The following is a 15,059-nucleotide window of genomic DNA, read 5'->3' as shown; positions in this document are numbered from 1 at the left end:
TACCAACATCTTCTGCATATTTATGAAGATGTTAGCCACACCCTTTTGACAACTATCCACCTCTGTTCTGGTTCTGTTCTCCAGTACATATAGTTCTACTTTGCACTATGCCTTCATTCGCCTCTCAGGAACTGTTAGGCAGAAAACAGTCACAACATTCTTTTTCTGGGGATTCACTGGTTTTATAGAAGGTATTTAAATAACTGCTTCTCCATTGATGCAGTATGCAGGAAACATTAAACACTAAGGTTCAAAAGAAACATTGCGTTTTATTTGAAAAGATCACATAGATGATGACATCCTTCCTATTAAATATATCCTCTCAGTAACACTGATGCAAAATGGAAATGCTACCAGCATTCTGATTTCGTGATGCACAGGGCAACCACAAGTCTCCTCTGACAATCAGGAGGAGCTGTGGGTACCAGACATTAAGCTATTTTTCAAGGTCAAAATTGTATAAAATGCTACTGACTTAACACATAGTAATGGATTGCTGGTCACCATAAAGCACCCTCCTCTTTTCTCAAATGGAGAGTAAGTATAATGAAAAAGCAGGGAGAAGTGCCTGGACAGACCAAATATGGATAAGAATTTGCTGAAAGAACTTTTAAGTTTCCAGACATTAGAAATCCGTTCTGATTTGCTCAGTGGCAAAGCTCACACATAAACAAACTACCAGCAGCTTTTTTACTTTTTTTTTTCTTTTTAACCAGCAGCACTATTTTACTTCCATGCACAGTTCCTAGAAGGAGGGTAGGAAAAAAAACCAACCAAACATTGCATAGCACTAACTTCTATTTATTCCAGCATAAGCTTTCACCAATAACAGAAGGGTCAGTTCTGCCTTCCCAAATTCACTTCCCTCACTCTTGACTTCAGTGGCCCCAGGAAAAAAAGAGCAATAGATTTGAAACCAAATCAGTTTTTCATTATTGCCTAGGTATACAGTCATTAGCACTGAAGGGAGGATGAAAAGTGTAGGACTAACCTTCTCAACACACACCATACACTTGTGTCAGACAGCAGTGCCAGCGGAACCACAGGCTGCAGGACGTCAGCACTGGCCAGGCTGCTTATTGATTGCAGATTCCACCTGCGCACATGGCAAAATGATCACTACTCCCTGTATTGTCTCCAGACTCCCTTCTCCCCCGAGACTTTTAGGATGCACAGTAGCACACAAAATGTGACCCAAACTAATCTAGTTCCTACAATTCAGCCTAAGCATAATTTTGACCACTGGCTAAAACAAATTTCTTAGTCTCCTGAAAAGGCAGCAAGTCCATTCTTCATTAAATCAGGAACTGCAGTTTAGCAACAATATGAAGGTCCTTGAAGGTCCTAAGCATCTGCATGATTCTTACAATCTCACTGTGATATCCAGAGGTCTTAGTGGGCAATACGCTAAGCAAATCATATATGCTAGTTTCCTTAGAGCACATGGGCTAGATATGCATGCCCAACTGCTACTACTTTCAAGCTCAACAAAAGCTGAAATTAAATAAAATATCTCAAAACCAGAAAATATATGGCATGAGTCAATGAATTTCTCAGATATGGAAAAGTGATTCAAGCACAGTAAACACTTATGCTGCATTACTCCACAGCCCTTAGAGGCATTTTATGTCACTTCATCTCAATTAACCTCCCAAGAAAACAATTCAGATCTGAACGAGAGAGGGGGAAAATGACATTACTGACTACACAATAGCCTACTCTGATGTCATAATGCTGTATTAATTGAGTCATAGGCAGATTTCCTGGAATTCAGGTTTGAAGCAGAAAAGCAGGAGATATAGACAGAAGAACAGCTCCATGCTGGATCACAGGAGAAGTTATTTCAGATGTCAATGAAGTTATTAGTGCTGAAAGTTAGGACTTCCAAACTGCACCTCAACACATTATTCAGCTTCAAAATGTTCCCCGCTGCAGTTTTATACATACTGTAAATGAACAATTTTAACTTTCTTACACTATCTTTTATTTCACAATATGGCTTTTCGTCTCTTTGCTTCCAGAAAAGACAATTTACTCTATACTCATACCTGCCACTACCTTCTGACATTGTTGTTCCAGCACCACTTTTTCATAGCAGCACCAACAGAAATAACCATCAGTACTCTGCTACATTATTTTAATATGCTTTTTCCATTATGGTACATTGCTTTCCAAACAAGAAAATTCAGTGCTTCCTTGGGAGCAGAAATACCATTTGTTGTATGAAGCTAGTGGTCTGTGATAAGGGATAAAAAGGACAAATCTCAGAGATCGTTGTAGCTACATACAAAGGCCTTTCGGGGTATAGCAGCACTGTGAAATTCTCTATCTTAAATTCACAACCTGCAAATTTTGAGTTATTTAAACATTTCTGTACCTTCTGTGCCTCTCACTCCCCTTCTGCATTTTAATATTCAATCTGAAGAAAAGATTGATGTGGCAAGGAGAACTGCAAAGAGGTTATTGAAATCATAAATGCTCTAGAAGAATCCAACCAGGACAAGTGTATTGGCAGCACTGGCATCATCGGCATACCCTCTCCCCTACCTCACTAGCATTGCTCTCTGTGCTGTTCCCTCCCATACAGGGACCATCTACTGAGATCCAAGAGATCCTCCTATCTGCTAGTGGTTCTCTACCAGCCTTTTCATATATCCTCCCAATTCCCTATTAGTCTTCATCTCACTGCCAATCTTCCCTTTCGCATTCCAAGAATGGCTCTGCAACTTCTTTCCAGTACTGTACTCTCTCTGAGCACTGCACCAGGAGTTCAAGGATTAGCAGTACCTACCAGATGAACTAGACACAGGCTAAAGTTTCCACTTCCTATTGACAACCATTGATAACTTGTAGCCTACACCAGGTCATTTAAGAGGTCTAACATAGCATACTCGTACAGTCTAGGCGGAAATAAAGCTCTCGTTTCTATTAGAAATAGCTCACTAACTGTTAGAAAGAAGAAATATAAAGGATATTGGAAAGAAAAAGTTGTCTGCATGGGATTAGAAATTTGACAAGAGTCCACTTAAGCAAATAAAAGTACTGAACTCAGTAACTGTGTCATAGAGCTGATACAAATCTCTGGGTAACCTTTTTCATTTGGGACAAGCCTTTGAAACTATCCTACCTTTGAAACTATCCACAGTCGGTGAGAATTTATTCTTTGGTCTCAATGTAAATCAAGTATAAATGGTTTCCCTCATACTTTAGGGTCACATGGTTTCCAAGTGTTAACATTAATGATGTCCCAGCAGACTACAAAAAGCAAAACTTGGAGTTGCAGTAACTATGCTAAGTGAAGAATATAACCAGTAGTAGAAAAGAAGTTCTTCTTACATCAAGCTTCTCAGTGTAAAATTATACAGGAAACTGTAATCATAGCTGAACTTTAAACAAGTTAAAAAGCACAGTTTTACAGCATCATAATAAAGAAGTTCAATTCAGATAATGCAGAATTTTCTCTAACTCAACAGATGAAACTCATTGAAATTGCAAGACACTTCACTTGGTAAAGGCCACTTACATAGGATTTCACTGAGCATTAGCTGTACATTTGAAGACTTTAACTTTGAAAAAAAAAATTCCTTTTAAAGCACCTACATAACCCATTGGTATGATGGATGCAATTCACACCCTCCCATCCCTGACCTCATTGTTGACTTCATTGGTTTTGTCAATATGTTTCTGTGAGGGACTAGAGACAATCTTATCCAGGTAGCTGTGCAATAATATGGGGCACTAGTTCCTCTCTTCCGAAAGCACCCAGTTAGTACTGCTCAGTTAATCTGTATTTCCCCAAGACACTGCACGCACAAAGGATTTAATTAGTTTTCTGGCTCTAAAAGCCAGCCTCGGGTGTCACTTCAGACCCATCTATCACAGAACAGAATGGCAGGAAGAATTACAAGCTCTCATTATGAAGCAAATCTTAAGCAATTGCATTACTGAACTCAACGTGAACTTTCCTGCCACCCTCTTCTTGCTGCTTCGAGAGCCCAAAGCGCCATCTCCTGCTGCGCAGCTAGAACCACAAATACTGACTCCGGCAGCCGATTAATTGCTCCAGGAACAGCGATTCACACACTCAAACCCATCTGGTTAGGTACCAGCAAGTAAATACGTTTTCTCACTGAACAGTTCAGTATGTCACAGCTGCCAGAAACACTGTTCTTCGAGAGGAGCAGTCAATACGAACAGCTGGATCACAGCTGCCCACAGCTCCACGACACAAAGGGCATTTTGCCTAGATTTCAACAAAAAGATAAGTAAGCTGTACTTAAAAGCTTAAAAAGTTGAGAAGCACAATTATCCCAAAACAAGTACCTAAGTTTCTATACAGTTAGAATGAAACACCGATTGATTCTACTTAATATTTTTAAATTACGATTTTTAGCACAGAAAGTAGCAGTATGTGAGTAAAAATTCTGAAACTATAGTAAGTGAGGAGCTGTTATCAATACACAAGCAAATTGAAACACCTCCTTAAGAAACAATCTTGATCTAATCTTGAAGACTAGAACCTGACGGCAGGGTGGCACATAATGAGTATTTCCGTTATCAGCTAAGAACTAAATAAGAAGCAAGAAAGCCTGGTGTTTCTTGGTATCGGAATATCCTGACACCTCAGGCTCACGGATCCCGCGCCCCCTCACGGGCAGCAGAGGAGTGAACCCGCCCCAGCGCGGGACAGCGCGTGCCCGCCACAACTGGCCAATCAGGCGGCAAGGCTCTGGCGCGCTCCTGTGATTGGTCGTGAGACCTCTTGCACTTGCCCAAGGAGAAGAGTCCGTACGGGGACGGGAGAGCGCAGTGAGCGGGGCTATGATTGGCCGGGCTGGCGGGTAGGCGCGCAGTGAGCTGGCTATGATTGGCCGGGCCGGCGGGCGGGGATGTGATTGGCCGGGCTGGCGGGATGGCTGCGGCGGTAATGGCGGCGGCGCCGGGCGGTGGCGACTTCTCGGATCTGCGAGAGATCAAGAAACAGCTGCTGAGCGTGGCGGAGCGGAGCCGCGAGCGCGGGCTGCAGCACAGCGGGAAGTGGTAAGCGGAGCCGGGCACAGCGGACCGGGCCCCAGTTCGGCGGACCCCGCGCTAACGTGTTCTGTGCCGGGAGGGAGGACGGGACGGAGCTACGTTTGTTTAGTCTCGAGGAGGCTCGGGGGTACCTCATCGTTCTCTGCAACTCCCTGAGAGGTTGCAGTGAGGTGGGGGCGAATCTCTTCTGCCGTTCCTGCAGGGAGAGGACCAGAAGAAATGGCCTTAAGTTGAGACAGGGGAGATTTAGTAAGATATTAGAAATTTTTTTTTCAGTGTTCGAGTGGCCAGGCATTGGAATAGGTTTCCCAGGGAGGTGGTGGTGCAGTCACAAGCCCTGGAGGCGCTTAAGGGGTGTCTGCGTTTGGCGCTGGGTGATGTGGTTTAGGGATTACCGTGGTAGTGCTGGGCTGACGGTTGGACTTGGTTATCTTAAAGGTCTGCGCGAACGTTGATGATTCAATTATTTTAATGTTCTTTCTCCCTCAGGGCTGCTGAACTTGCATTCGCTCTGGAGCCACTGCCACTGAGCGAGCTGCCGCCGCCCCCCGTGCTCACCGAGGTATGGGCTCAGGCAGTGCTTGGGGGAGAGTGGCTGCGGGCTCCAGGAGACGGTGCTTCTGAGGGTGGCTGTTTAATCTTGACTATGGAAGAAAAGACGTGATTGCAGTCTCCCAAATCCCAAAGGTGGGAGTCTGTGCTGAGTGCCAATCCTGCTGTAATGCTGGGAACTTCCTTTCCATTGTGTGTTCAGTGGAGAGGATAATCTCATTGGGGTGACAGATCTGAATGTGCTTTCCCAGATTAAAGCATTACTGTGTCCTAAATGAAGCTCTCTAAAAGCCAAATTTGAAATCACACCCATGCTATTTTACTTTTATTGCTCTTTACTAAGGTAAAAATTAATTTTAATACAAATTATGTAATGCCCTTAAACTTGTGCTCCTCAGGACACAAGAGAAACAAGTTTTTTGTCTCCATCTCCACCTCTGTAGGAATACAGTAGAACTCAGAGGTGTGTGCCTGTGCTGGTATATTATATATGTGTAACGTGTCATAAATGCATTTCAAGGTATAATTACCAAGGAAATGTTCCCTCGTATGTTAGCAGATGAATATTCTTTTATATGCAATTGCCGAGCAGGTTTCTTGTTTATGGTCCTTCATACCTGTTGAACAGCTAATTCCTGCCTTCTGGCAGCTTGCCGCAATTTGTTTCTGGAATCTCACCCTTTATTTTAAATGTTCCTAAATAGTCTGTACTTCTTACTTGAGAACTCCAGGATCATGGGAAGGAGTGGAGGGACTTTTATGACAGTACTGAGACCATCTTTGAAGATTAATAAACTACATTTTTAGCTTTTGGAGCAATATCATTGATGTGTTAGTAATCATGATTTTCCTAAAGAATGTCAGAGCTTCTTGGGTCTTAAAACACCTGTGTGTCCCCACAGGAGGACGCTCGTGATCTGGATGCCTACACGTTAGCCAAGTCTTATTTCGATCTCAAGGAATATGACAGAGCTGCCTACTTTTTACGGGGCTGCAAGAGCCAGAAAGCTTACTTCTTGTACATGTACTCCAGATATCTGGTAAGGTAGAAAAAAGTTGTCTTCTAGCACTGAACTCCTCCGTTTCCTACCCCTCCCTAGCGTATCTTACTTTTTGCTTATTATGTTCCTAATGACCACCTTGAAGTCCAAATTCTCTGTTAGAGGAAGGCAAGATAGGGCTGTTCTTTTCAGAACTGTGATGTCTGTGAAAACTCAGATTACATGCTACTGCAAGTGCTGCAGCAACCATAGGAAATATACTATTGTAATATAATCTTGGATTTCCTCTCTTTTCCACAGTCAGGGGAAAAGAAGAAGGATGATGAGACAGTGGATAGTTTGGGTAAGTCTCTGGTGTCAGGAAATACATGACAATATAACAAAGTAAATACATTTTCTCACTGAACAGTTCAGTATGTCACAGCTGCCAGAAACACTGTTCTTCGAGAGGAGCAGTCAATACGAACAGCTGGATCACAGCTGCCCACAGCTCCACACCAGCAACATGACACAAAGGGCATTTTGCCTAGATTTCAACAAAAAGACAAGTAAGCTGTACTTAAAAGCTTAAAAAGTTGAGAAGCACAATTATCCCAAAACAAGTACTTAAATTTCTGTACTGTTAGAATGAAACACTGATTGATTCTACTTAATATTTTTAAATTACGATTTTTAGCACAGAAAGTAGCAGTCTTCATGTGACAAGTCTTCATGTAACTTGTCTTGGGTTTATGCCTTTCCCCTCAATTTTTTGGATAATAGTGTGCTGTAACATGATTTCTTTCATTCTCTTTTGGTTCACTGGCTTAATTACAGGTTACAGATTTTCATCTATTAGGTCTTCTTTTAAACTGAGTGACCAGATTAAGTGATTTTCTTTAAAATGGGGAGAATAATCACAGGCTGGGAAGCCGTCATGTCAGTGATAATTAAGAATGTACTCTAGACTTTGCATTGCTGTCAATGAGACTCCTTATTGAAAGCTAGCAGTGTGACTTTCTCTTCATGCAGGACCTCTGGAAAAAGGACAGGTGAAAAATGAAGCTCTACGAGAATTGAGAGTTGAGCTCAGCAAGAAACACAAGGCACAGGAACTGGATGGATTTGGCCTTTATCTGTAGGTGTCTGCATGTATTTCTTACATATTTGTGTGGCTATGCAGAGTTTCATGATTCTTGTCAACCTGATAACTTTTCTTACAGATATGGTGTTGTTCTGCGGAAGCTGGATCTGGTGAAAGAAGCAATCGATGTGTTTGTTGAAGCTGCCCATGTCCTGCCTTTGCACTGGGGAGCCTGGCTGGAACTTTGCAACTTGATTACCGATAAAGAGATGGTAAAACTTTGGAGATGCCAAGACCTATCAGAGTTTAGCCTGATTCAGTAACCAGTGTTTATGTTGTCACAAGATTGATGTTGCCCACTGCTTTATTCTGTGAGACTCTGTTAGGCAGGGCAATCCAAGGCTATAAATTATGCTGTTAAATCCTCTTTAACTTCAATTGCTTGCTGTGTTGTAGCTTGAGAATCTTTATACAGACAGAGCTAATTTCTTATCATTCACTCACAAAGTGGTTTAAGCAATGTCTAATTTTGAAGTAGTTGTCAACAGGGTTATCACCTTGTCACATGAAGGACATCCTCCTATGAGACTTCCCTTTTTTATTTTTTCTTAATCTGGTTCTAGTTCCTCATTGATTGGCTCTTTTGATAGTTTGAAAAGATACATAGAATCACTACTTTCAAAACTGAAATGGTGATGTACAAAGCCACATAGGAGGTGAATTAGAAGTTTAGATATATAACCAAAATAAATTGTTTTTCTTTCTGCATGGAATTTGAGTCCACTCCTGGAATTCTTCAGTAAATTCTGGCTGATAAGTATTTAAAACTGTACAAGTGACACAGAAGACAGCATTACCAATTTGTGGAAAAAGGGAAGTGCATTTTGTATTAAATTATTTTGATTCTGTTCACTTAGTCCATTGAAAATAGTGATATGATATTGATGTTCAAACATAGGAAAAAAGTGCAGTCTTTCAAAAGACTTCTGAATTTAATGGTTGAAGCAAGAGCCAGGTGATGACACATTTGAAGACAATTTTTTCCCTGATTGACCAAATTATTTCAATTCTTCTGCAATTTCAGCAGTCATGAGAATAGATGGGGAGTGACTAAGTAGAATTATATGGTCTGTACTATATTGCTGTTTTAGACTGGATGTCTTAGTGCTCCTTTTCTGTTTAAATATTCTTAGTTCATAGGCATTATTTAGTCTGTCCTGTGGAAGAACCTGATACTGATTGTCAGTCCTGATACTGCTCTTTTGTAGCTGGTGTAATAGTTTAAGAAAGCGACTGCAGGAAAGCCTCCTACCTTGGGACCATCTACTAAATCATGGGAGGGAAGATAATGGATTCTTTGCCACGTGTAGCTTGTAGAACACTTCTGATTGTCATCTCTTCCTCCTCTTCTCTGATTCTTGCTAGTTGAAGTTCCTGTCCTTGCCAGATACATGGATGAAAGAGTTCTTTCTTGCACATATTTATACAGAGCTGCAGCTGATAGAGGAGGCTCTGCAGAAGTATCAGAGTCTCATTGATGCAGGATTTTCCAAAAGCACTTACATCATCTCTCAGATTGCAGTTGCATACCACAATATAAGAGGTCAGTGACACTAAATAGTAGGAATGACCCTCTTAATGCAAACCTGTCATTTATGGTTGTTGGTGTCCCATCTGCTGTTCTTTCTTCAGATATTGACAAAGCCTTATCTATCTTTAATGAGCTAAGGAAACAAGATCCTTACAGGATAGAAAACATGGACACTTTCTCCAACTTGCTCTATGTAAGGGTAAGTACTCTTCCTGTGGCCTGTCCATAGTCATGGTGTGTTTGTTGGAGGTATGTTGAACACTGGCAAAGCAGCTGGTGCTATCTGGCCTCTCTGAATACTTTCTGCTTCCCAACTCCATGGAAGAGATGCACTGTATGCATTGCTAACTGCTTAGGTTTTCTTTCAAAACATAATGTGCTCTCTCTCTCATCACTTTAATCTCTTGTTCCACTAGAGCATGAAACCTGAGTTGAGCTACCTGGCTCATAATCTCTGTGAGATAGACAAGTACCGTGTTGAGACCTGCTGTGTAATTGGTGAGAGCCAGTTCTTTTACATGTTATTTTTACATCTTATTTTGCTATCTGCAGGCTGTGTGAGGGAATCCTGGAAACACTTGTGGAAGTAATCAGCCAGGAAGGCTATCAAAACCATCACTTGGTAAATGTGGATTCAGGCAGCCTGAGAAGCAGACTAGATGACAGAGTACCCTTTCCCCTCATTTCTCTCTGAAAGAGCTGCTGTAATACAACCAGGGCAGAAAGGAAACCCATATACCTGAAAATCTCATTATAGTCTTCAAACTCCAGTGGAAATAATTGTGTGTCAGGAGCAGGAAATTAATTTGTTAGATCATGACATTCCAAGGGGGTGGAATCATAAATTGGTTGGTACCACTGGAAAATGATTAACCAGAACACTGGTGAACAGAGTGTGATTATGCCTTTTGAAGTTTGAATCAGTTTGGTCTTTAATGGGACTCTTTATAATTTGTTAGGAGGTAGTAGATAATACACATTACATCCTTTTTTCTACCTCTCTGTTGTTGAGTTTTTTTGTTGGTTGCTTGTGTGTTTTTAAAATTTATTTAAATATTGTGACTTTTGCTTTAGGAAATTATTATAGCTTGCGTTCCCAGCATGAAAAAGCAGCACTCTATTTCCAGAGGGCCTTGAAACTGAATCCTCGTTATCTGGGAGCCTGGACACTTATGGGACATGAGTATATGGAAATGAAGAACACATCTGCAGCTATCCAGGCATATAGGTACTGCACAAAATGGTATTTTGCTTCTGAAATAGTATCTATTTCTTCTTAACATTTTGCTGGACTTGCTCTTGGTTTTGATCCTGACTTTCTGACTAGTTAATCTCCTTTTATTGACAGACACGCAATAGAGGTGAACAAAAGGGACTACAGAGCATGGTATGGCTTGGGGCAAACCTATGAAATCCTCAAAATGCCATTTTACTGTCTCTACTACTACCGACGGGCCCACCAGCTCAGGTAGAGTTGAGAGTGGGCCATGTTTATTGGTCTTCATTCTGACATGGTCGATACTGGCTAAGGAATTTACACACAAGAACTAAGTTGGGCAAGAAAAAAACATGGATGCTTGGTGATGTGTACAGTCTCACTGTTCCAAATCCTTTTAGTTATGTTAGTTAACTGTTAACAAAGGCTTTGTCAGTTGAATGCTGAGGATCACTGGTCAGGAGTATGTGATTTTTATGCAAAAGGATGACAGAGTGCCAAGTGTGGATTATTTTTTCCCTTGCCACCCCCCTTCACCCTGAGATCAGCTGGCAGTCCATTAAACTCGTTAAACTACCTTAAGGAATTCCTCTTTTACAGACCAAATGATTCTCGTATGCTGGTTGCTCTAGGAGAATGTTATGAGAAACTCAACCAGTTGGTGGAAGCTAAAAAGGTGAGAACTGATGTGTAAGACTTCAGGGTGTCTCCCAGAACACTGGGTGAAATTGCAGCAAAATTATGTAGCTAGTGCTACCTAAACTTGTTGGTAGTTACAATTGGGGAAGTACTGTTGCAGCATAACTGGAGCAGCTGATAAATAAGGACTTGTCTACAGATTCATGCCCCTTTTGCTGACAAACCCTGTAGCTTTCTGTTTCTGACTTGCATGCTGGAGTCATGAGCTGGGGTAATTTTTGTGGCATGCTTGACTGACTTTTCTTCCTTGACAGTGCTATTGGAGAGCTTATGCTGTGGGAGATGTGGAGAAAATGGCACTTGTGAAACTTGCCAAGTGAGTATGTACCATCACTGAACTGTAAGGATTGTGTTATATGCAAGTTGCATTTGATACCTAATGATAAAATACTGAATGTAAACAAGTGGAATTTCTGTTAGGTAGCATTACTTTTGGAGCTGTGTAAGAGCTGGTGTCTTTATGGCTGTAGTGACTGCAAATTTTGGTGTCCAGCTTTATCTTTGTTTCTATCAAAGGATAACTAGAGAGAATGACAGCATAATGTGGATTGTAATGGACTTCTGAATCCTGAGGTGATTTGAGCAGGCAGTGCTAGCAATTGTATTTGTTGTATTGCAACTTAAAAGCAACCCATGATGATAGATGATATACAAAATGGTAGTTTGATTTTGTTTTTCCTCTCTAGTATATAGCTGTCACATTGGAAAAGGTCTAATACGAATACTGTGACATTAGCACTAATTTTTTTTGGAGGGGAAAAGTAATATAAAGTAGGAAAAGTGAAGAGGAAGATAAAGGGCAAGTGAAGAGTGAAACTGCTGTACAGATGTGGGCAGTAGCAAGGGAAGGAGCACTAGAGGAAATAGTAAGTGGAATGGTAAAGGTCTGTTAAAAGGTTTAAAATGCAACAGAATAAACAAAGGTCCCTGCTTTGGTTGTTGCTGCTTCTAGCTGTCTAGTCACTATCTGACCTCCTCCCCGCATGCCAGCATGAATGCAAGCTGGATCATCTCTTTCCACAAGGGGCAATACATGTCCCATGTCCTGCATATTCTGAAGGAAAGGATTTGGCTTTAGTCCAGGTCAGGTTGAGCAGGTATTTTCTCATAGACCAAGAAGGTCTTGAACAGTGCAGTGTTGTTTCAGTGACCCACTTTTCTCCTTTTCTAGGCTGCACGAACAGCTGAGTGAATCTGAACAGGCAGCTCAATGCTACATCAAATACATCCAGGATATCTATTCCTGTGGGGTAAGATGATGTCTTGGGAATCAAAGGAGAAGTAACCATGGTGTAGAACTACTTTGGAAGGCACTTACAGATGGTATTTTTTACCCCACTCATTGTAGGAGGTAGTGGAGCACCTGGAGGTCAGCACTGCATTTCGTTACCTGGCCCAGTACTACTTCAAGTGTAAGCTTTGGGATGAGGCCTCAGCATGTGCTCAGAAATGCTGTGCCTTCAATGATGTGAGTAGCTGTGCAGTGTTTGGTGCTTTTTTCTTAATGGATCTGTGACCTTGATCTTGGCTCCCCTCAGACTGGTAGGATTCCTTTACGAAGGAGCAAGGGCTGTGTGCCATATAGGTCAGATCCTGAGTGGTGGTTGTGGTGTATACCTGATCACTCATGCTGAGTATGGTTGATAAAAGTAATGGAATGTGGTGTAGATAGTGAAATCGAACCATATCTCATTGTTATTCACTAAATAAAGGAATTTGAAGCTTCACATGGCAGTCCTAAGGCTGCTAAAAATGTTGGTGGTGAGGAGATAGTTGAATGGTCACAAACTCCCACACACTGTCTAGTGATGGTACTTCTAAAACTTCTTTTTCTCATATACTGTGTATAGGTAGTGCAGAGGATATAACAGTACTTGGGTTTTGTGTGCAGCTCCATACTCTATGGTGTTAAATATCTGTAAGTGGGCAGTTTGGGATTTTTAAGTGCAGCCTAGTGGTAGACACTAACCATGAGTGCAGGGTGTTTGGCCTATCCTTGACAAAGCTGCCTGGAGCTCTCTGCAACCTGAATTCAGCTTATTTGAAGATTTTCCAATCTACTTTTTGCTGGAATATTTAGGCAGCTTCAGTGGTTGATGGTTCTAGTCTCTAAAATATCCAAGAAATACACCAATCAGGAGTAAAAGGAGAAAATATTTTAAAAAGTGACATATCTTAACATTTTTAAAGAATAGAAGAAAAAATAATTGAGAATAGCTTTTATAGCTCGTAGCCTTACAGAACGACGAACGACAAATGACTGTATAACTATACTGCTTACATATTGAATTTGACCCAGAAACCACCCATTTATAAGTGTATTGTTCTGTTTTCTACAAATTAATTTCAGACTAGGGAAGAAGGAAAGGCCCTGCTGCGGCAGATCTTACAGCTTCGCAACCAAGGAGAAACATCATCCACAGATGTTGCTGCTCCCTTTTTCCTTCCTGCATCATTGTCAGCCAACAACACTCCCACACGTCGTGTCTCCCCTCTCAATCTGTCTTCTGTAACGCCATGAACAATTCCAATACTTCTAATTTGCGCATTGGATGTGACATTGCAGATGGGACGTGCAACCACTTACTCCTTTGTAGGGAAATTCGTCCTTTTGTTGCACTCACATGAAGGGTAGGAGTTAGCAGAGCCCATAGCTGAAGACAGATGGTCCCCAACAGGCAAAGGTGCATCTGATGTGAAAGTGCCTGTGCTGAGATGTGAGAACCTGCTCTACTTCTCACCAAGTCATTCCAGTCAGAGGGCAGACATGTCCCACTAAACAGTAGGACTAATCCTAACTGAGGCATTGGGAAGAGCTTGTCTGTTTGAGTTAAAATACATTTTAAGTTTGATTCTGCCAAGTTACCTCTGGTCTTTTCTGCACTTCTTTGGATGACCTCTTAATGGTACCACTGCTGTCCTCATCAGAGACTGCCTATCTACTTAATGACTTTTGCTTCTCTTGAACTACACAGGAGACGTTTCACTAAAGCAGCAGAATAGGCACTTAGAGATAGGTCCTATGGATATGTTGAAGGATTGGCAAATGTCAGGGAAGTCCCAGGTAGCTACAGGTGACAGCGTTCTAATGTTCTGCCTGTAGATTTGAGGGATAGATTTGGCTTTCAGTAGAAAAGCAGTCAGGGTAGCACAATTGAAAAATAATGGTGAAGTTACTGTCCTTGGGGTTCTTCGTGGTGCAGCTTTCACGTGTACTGTAGGAAATGGAATCAAATGAACTATGATGGATCATTTTGTTAAGGAGGTAAAAAGATAATTATGCCTTTGTTTCAGAATTAATGTCCTTGTTCACCCCTGTAAATTTACAGCCTTATCCCTGTGTCTGTGGCATTGCTTCAATCAAGGAAAAAGCATTTTAAAAACCCTTTCCCCATTTAGCCATAGCTTCTTGTGCTTTGTGAGACCAGTTGTAGAGGTGGGCACATCAGGAAACTTGCAGGTCACAGCCCTGGGCCCTCTGTACAATGCATTTGCATTGTGTATGTGGGACGGAGGGAGCCCATGTTCTTAGTTCTGGGCATTGGTAGCAATTACTGTCTTGTTTTCTGTTCCATAGTATCCATTCAACAACCATTTCTGCAGCGGATGGTTTTAAACAGAAAAACTGGCTCTTGATGTATTTTGCAAGCACTCTCCTAATTATTCCATACAAACCTGAGGATATCAATGAGATAATTTGTAAAATTGTCACTAGGGGCAAACTGTGCTTGATGAACTTGGTGGCTCTCTAGGCAGGGATTAATGTACTGGGGGGTAAGAGTGACTCATGTCATTTACCTGGGCTTGTGCAAACCATTTGATACTGCTCCTTCCATACAGAGTCCTTGCCTCTAAGCTGGAAAGACATGGATTGGATAGATGGACCCCAGGGTGAGGAAGGTC

The 15,059-nt window shown here is 41.6% G+C and overlaps 1 protein-coding gene across 1 annotated transcript; it reads left to right on the top strand.

Annotated features, from left to right (window-relative positions):
- Nucleotides 1-4,882: 4,882 nt before the first annotated feature.
- CDC23 (cell division cycle 23) lies at nt 4,883-14,337 on the top strand. The gene is made up of 16 exons (XM_085074131.1): nt 4,883-5,040; nt 5,524-5,596; nt 6,489-6,626; nt 6,888-6,930; nt 7,599-7,704; nt 7,790-7,922; nt 9,076-9,253; nt 9,343-9,440; nt 9,658-9,739; nt 10,316-10,469; nt 10,590-10,709; nt 11,058-11,133; nt 11,411-11,472; nt 12,328-12,406; nt 12,505-12,624; nt 13,507-14,337. The coding sequence occupies exons 1-16, from the start codon at nt 4,913-4,915 to the stop codon at nt 13,675-13,677; spliced, it is 1,761 nt and encodes a 586-aa protein (XP_084930257.1). The 5' UTR covers nt 4,883-4,912; the 3' UTR covers nt 13,678-14,337.
- Nucleotides 14,338-15,059: the final 722 nt, after the last annotated feature.

Source organism: Lichenostomus cassidix, chromosome 13 (genome assembly GCF_008360975.1).
Source record: "Lichenostomus cassidix isolate B80296 chromosome 13, HeHo_3.0, whole genome shotgun sequence".
Taxonomy (NCBI): Eukaryota; Metazoa; Chordata; class Aves; order Passeriformes; family Meliphagidae; genus Lichenostomus; species Lichenostomus cassidix.
Note: the sequence above shows the minus strand (reverse complement) of the source record. Positions and strands in the feature narration are given on the sequence as shown.